The sequence below is a fragment of the Gekko japonicus genome, unplaced genomic scaffold (assembly GCF_001447785.1).
Source record: "Gekko japonicus isolate JY-2015 unplaced genomic scaffold, Gekko_japonicus_V1.1 scaffold850, whole genome shotgun sequence".
Classification (NCBI taxonomy): domain Eukaryota; kingdom Metazoa; phylum Chordata; class Lepidosauria; order Squamata; family Gekkonidae; genus Gekko; species Gekko japonicus.
In genome coordinates this window covers 437,509-443,182 of record NW_015165856.1, presented here as the reverse complement: position 1 = coordinate 443,182, position 5,674 = coordinate 437,509, and the positions used below count along the sequence as shown (strand labels likewise).

General features: G+C 52.9%; 1 protein-coding gene across 1 annotated transcript in view; it reads left to right on the top strand.

Annotated features, from left to right (window-relative positions):
- SMOX (spermine oxidase) overlaps positions 1-5,674 on the top strand; it is a 65,150-nt gene that overhangs the window by 39,268 nt on the left and 20,208 nt on the right. The window contains exon 4 of the mRNA XM_015411176.1: positions 4,166-4,339. Coding sequence (XP_015266662.1) covers positions 4,166-4,339 — 174 coding nt within the window. The remainder of the gene's footprint in view (positions 1-4,165; positions 4,340-5,674) is intronic.

Genomic DNA, 5,674 nt, shown 5'->3' with positions numbered 1-5,674 from the left:
CTTAGAGGGAGCATTGGTTGTGGTGCTGGAACTCCTCGAAAAGTATGGAGACAGGGAGAGAGTAACTGATCTAAGGCTACCCAGTGGTGTATCCATGCACACAGGAGAGACACCTGCCTGGATGCACTACATCTGCGTTTTAAACTGCGTTTTAATTATTTTATCTATATCCCACCTTTCTACCCCGTGGGGACCCAAAGCGGCTGCCATCGTTCTCGTCTCCTCTGTTTTATCCTCACCACGACCCTGCGAGGTAGGCTTTGCGGAGAGTTTGTGACTTGCCCAAAGTCACCCAGCGAGCTTCCAGGGCAGAGTGGGGATTTGAACCTGCACCTCCCAGGTACTAGTCCCACCCTCTTAACCACTGTGCCACGCTGGGCGGCCAAGGTAGGCCAGTCGCATAGTCCTGGATGTTGGGAGACACATGTCTTCCCATCAGGAGTGATGTGAATAAATGGCAGCACGTTGGCGTAATGGCCGTCTCGGATGTGAATCCAGCCCTGAATTGTGAGACAGAGAGTGCTAGTGTGGTGTCGTGCTTAAGAGCGGTGGACTCGAATCTGGAGAACCGGGTTCGATTCCCCACTCCTCCACATGAAGCCAGCTGGGCGACCTTGGGCCACTCACAGTTTGGTGTAGAGCCAGTTTGGTGTAGTGGTTAAGTGCGCGGACTCTAATCTGGGAGAACCGGGTTTGATTCCCCCACTCCTCCACTTGCACCTGGCTAGATGACCTTGGGCAAGCCATAATTCTGGCACAGCTGTTCCTGAAAAAGAGCAGTTTCTGTCAGAGCTCTCTCAGCCCCACCTACCTCACAGGGTGTCTGTTGTGGGGAGGGGAAGGGAACGGAGCCAGTTTGGTGTAGTGGTTAAGTGCGCGGACTCTAATCTGGGAGTCCTCCACTTGCACCTGGCTGTATGACCTTGGGCAAGCCCTAGCTCTGATAAGAGCTGTCCTTGGAAAAGAGCAGTTTTTGTCAGGGCTCAGCCCCACCCACCTCACAGGGTGTCTGTCGTGGGGAGGGGAAGGGGAAGGAGTTTGTAAGCCGCTTTGGGTAGTGAAGGGTGGGGTGTAAACCCAATCTCTTCGTCGTCGCCTTCTTCACAGCTCTCAGAGCTCTCTCAGCCCCCCAAAAAACAAGTCTAGCTCGCCACCTCGTGGTGCATTATGCAAAAAGAGCTAGAACTTCTGGCTGCCAGATGAGAGAGCAGATTTTTTGTGTGTGAGACAGCAGAGATTTGAACGTGGGGTTTCTGTGCACCCGATCGTGTCAGCCCCAGTTAGGAGATTCCAAGAGGAGTTATCTTTGAGGCCGGCAGTGGGAGAGCACCCCTGCTTAGTCTCTTGCTTAGCGAACTCTACAGTTTTCTGCCATAAGTTGTTTGTGACTTGACCGCAATTGGTTATCGCCCAGATCGGGGTCTCCGAGGCTAGCTGGATCTCAGATCTCGGAAGCTAAGCAGGGTCGGCCATGGTTAGTCCTGTGACGGGAGACCACCGAGGGAGTCTAGAACTGAGGCAGGCAATGGCAACACCGGCTTTGAGCATCTCTTGCCTTGGAAACCCCACCGGGTCGCCATAAACTGGCTATGACCAGTGTTCCCTCTAAGATGAGTGAGTGTGAGCTAGCTCACAGTTTTTTAGCCTCCGGCTCACACCTTTTTGTCTTCGCTCAGGAAGGAGGGGCTCCAGAGCAAACTCATTTATGCAGCAGCCCAAATCGCCTGCTCACAACTTTAACGCCAGTAGCTCACAAAGCAGAATTTTTGCTCACAGGGCTCCATAGCTTAGAGGGAACATTGGCTGTGACTGAAGGCAACCCCCCCCCCCACACACACACATCAGGTTTCCCAGGGTGCCTGCCTGCGAAGGGCTATATACGGGGAGTGCTTTGGAGAGGTATTAGTCGGATCCTCTTAGAACATTCCTAACACCGCTTACGGTGCTGGGAATTAGGGTCATGCTCGTAGCTTAGGCTCGCACAGCCTCGCTCTTTCTTCCCCCAGGGGACTCTCCAGCGGCGGCAAGGCTCTTAGTTAAAAAAACAAAAAAAACAACAGAGCCTTTTCTCAGCTCGATAGAAGCAGAAAACAGCGGGCGCTAAACACAGCCTTGGCTGATTTACCCGGTTGCTAACTGGATTGGAAGGTAGTGTCTCCTGTCTTGTGGGTGTGTGATCTGCTTTTACAGGCCACAAGTGGCTTATGAGACCCGAGCAGCGTTTGCGCTGAGGCCTGGGGGGACGGGGGACGGGACTTGCGGCTCAGTGGAAGAGCCTCTGCTTGGTATGCAGAAGGTCCTGCGTTCAGTCCCCGGCATCCCCCAGTTGGAAAGGTCAGGTGGTCGGTGATGTGAAAGATCTCTGCCCGAGTTCCTGGAGACTGGCTGGCAGTCTGAACAGAGAGTACTGACATAAGGACATAAGAGCAGCCATGTTGGATCAGGCTAGTGGTCCATCCAGTCCAACCCTCTTGTGTCACACAGTGGCCAGAAATACCAGGTGCCATCAGGAGGTCCACCAGTGGGGCCAGGACACTTGAAGCCCTCCCACTGTTGCCCCCCCCCCAAGCACCAAGAAGACAGAGCATCCCTTGCCCCAGACCGAGAGTCCCTATCTATACCTTGTGGCTAAGAGCCACTGATGGACCTCTGCTCCATCTGTTTATCCATAAGAACATCAGAGAAGCCAGTGTTGGATCAGGCCAAAGGCCCATCCAGTCCAACACTCTTGTGTCACACAGTGGCCAGAAATACCAGGGGCCATCAGGAGGTCCACCACTGGGGCCAGGACAGTAGTAGCCCTCCCACTCTTGCCCCCCCCCCCAGCACCAAGAAGACAGAGCATCCCTTGCCCCAGACCGAGAGTTCCTCTCTATATACCTTGTGGCTCATAGCCACTCATGGACCTCTGCTCTGTACGTTTCTCCAATCCCCTCTTGAAGCTGGCTATCCTTCCCAATTCCCAACTCAGATATTCCGCAGTAGGCATTCCCATGAAGGATCAGGGCTCTTCTGCGTCCTTTCCCACATGTCTTTTGCTCCCTCTAGTTATCGATTTGGTATTACATGGCTGTATGTCTGGTGTAAAAAACTGCAGTTTAAATATGCTGGGAGATACAACAGACATAAGGTAAAGGTTCCCTTGCTTGAAAGCCAGTCGAATCCGACTCTAGGGTTGCAGTGCCCATCTCCGTTTCAAAGCTGAAGAGCCAGCGCTGTCCGAAGACATTTCCGTGGTCATGTGGCCGGCATGACTAAACATCGAGGTGCACGGAACTCTGTTACCTTCCCACGGAAGTGGTACCTATTTATCTACTTGCAATGTCTTGCTTTCAAACTGCTAGGTTGGCAGGAGCTGGGACTAGAGACGGGAGCTCACTCCATCATGCGGCACCCGGGTCTCGAACTGCTGAACTACCGACCTTCCACAGCCTGCAGTTCAGCGTCTTAACCCCTTGAGCCACCGCAGCTCCTTACAACAGAATACAGCGATGTAATATCTGATTGACCACTAGAGGGAGCGCAACATGTGCGGAAAAGGGACCAAAGCACCCGAAGCAATAAGGACCCATGAGCAAGGGAAATAAGAATGCAAAAAAGACCTTAGTACAATCATTTTATTCACGCTGTCCTGTCCCCCCCCCTTGAGAAAATGGCTTGCTGAAGTCCATTGTAGTGATGTAGTGGTTAAGTGTGCGGACTCTAATCTGGGAGAATAGGGTTTGATTCCCCACTCCTCCACTTGCACCTGCTGATGTGACCTTGGGTCAGTCACAAGCTCTGGCACAGCTGTCCTTGAAAAAGAGCCGTTTGTGTCAGAGCTCTCTCAGCCCCACCCACCTCACAGGGTGTCTGTTGTGGGGAGGGGAAGGGAAAGGAGTTTGTAAGCTGCTCTGAGACTCCAAGTGAAGGGCAGGGTATAAATCCAATCTGTTCTCTTCTTCTCTCTTCTAGGCTGAGTTAGGGCTGAGTTAGCCTGCAGTGCTGTAACTCAACACCCTCTGTCAGAATCCAGCAGTAGAATGGTTTAGGGGGAAAGAGAGGAAAAGGAACGTGGCCAGCAGGGGCAGACGGAGGAGCCCATGGCCGATGTGCAGATCTGCCCTCCATTCCGTGGCTCCTTTAGGGACGTCATTTTGTTTTGGGTTTTTTTGTATCGCGACAGGTCTATAACCTGACTCAGGAGTTCTTCCAAAGTGGTAAACCAGTCAATGCCGAGAGCCAGAACAGCGTGGGCGTCTTCACGCGAGATGTCGTGCGCAAGCGCATCAAAGCCGATCCGGACGACTCAGAGGCGATTAAGAGGCTGAAGCTGGCCATGATTCAACAGTACCTTAAGGTAAGATGGCGATGCTTTGGTTATTGAAGTTCCACGTGTGAATTTTATTGTGAGATGTTTTACGCGGTGTTCAGTGGCTCTCCGGGCGTGGATTGGGACCCGAAAGGGGACGGCAACTCTGAGGAAGCCCAGAAACGACACTGGATGGCAGATTTGGGTTTCCCACTGCGTTGATGTGTGGAATGGCTTTCAAGCACATCCTGTTGCTCTGTAGTGCTATGTGTTTATGAATACTCAATAAAATAAAGTAAAAATTTGAACTTGTTCAACTGATGCGAGCGTCTTCTCTTTTATGTCACGGGAGGGGCAAAGTAGTGTGGAGTCGATTCGCAAGGGGGTCCCAACTTTTTTTGAATTGCGTCTGTTACCCCAACGGCAGCCCCGGGTCAGGAGACGTGTTTCCGAGATCCGCTCCCGCCCTGCCCCCGTGACATCTCTGGCCCTGACGTGAATGGCCCGATCTTATTAGATCTTATAAGCTAAGCAGGGTTGGCCCTGGTGAGTACCTGGATGGGAGACCACCAAGGAAGTCCAGGGTTGCTACGCAGAGGCAGGTCATGGCAAGCTACCTCCGTTCATCTCTTGCCCTGACCTGGATGGCCTAGGGTAGCCTGATTTCATCAGATCTAGGAAGCTAAGCAGGGTTGGCCCTGGTGAGTACCTGGATGGGAGACCACCAAGGAGCTCCAGGGTTTCTACGCAGAGGCAGGCCATGGCAAGTCACCTCCGTTCATCTCTTCCCTTACCTGAGTGGCCCAGGGTAGCCTGATTTCATCAGATCTTGGAAGCTACATAGGGTCAGCCCTGCTTAGGATTTGGATGGGAGCCCACCGAAGGAAGTCCAGGGTTGCTACGCAGAGGCGGGAAGTGGCAAAGCACCTCTGTTTGTCTCTTGTCCTGATCTAGATGGTCCTGGCTAGCCCGATCTCATCAGATCTTGGAAGCTACATAGGGTCAGCCCTGCTTAGGATTTGGATGGGAGCCCACCGAAGGAAGTCCAGGGTTGCTACGCAGAGGCGGGAAGTGGCAAAGCACCTCTGAACCTCTCTTGCCCTGATCTAGATGGTCCTGGCTAGCCCGATCTCATCAGATCTTGGAAGCTAAGCAGGGTTGGACCTGGTTTATTCCTCGATAGGAGACTACCAAGGAAGCCCAGGGTTGCTATGCAGAGGCAGGAAATGGCAAACCACTTCTGTTTGTCTCTAGTCCTGACCTGGATGGCCCAGGGTAGCCCGATCTCATCAGATCTTGCAAGCTAAGCCTGGTTGGACCTGGTTTATTCCTGGATAGGAGACTACCAAGGAAGCCCAGGGGTGCTATGCAGAGGCAGGCAAT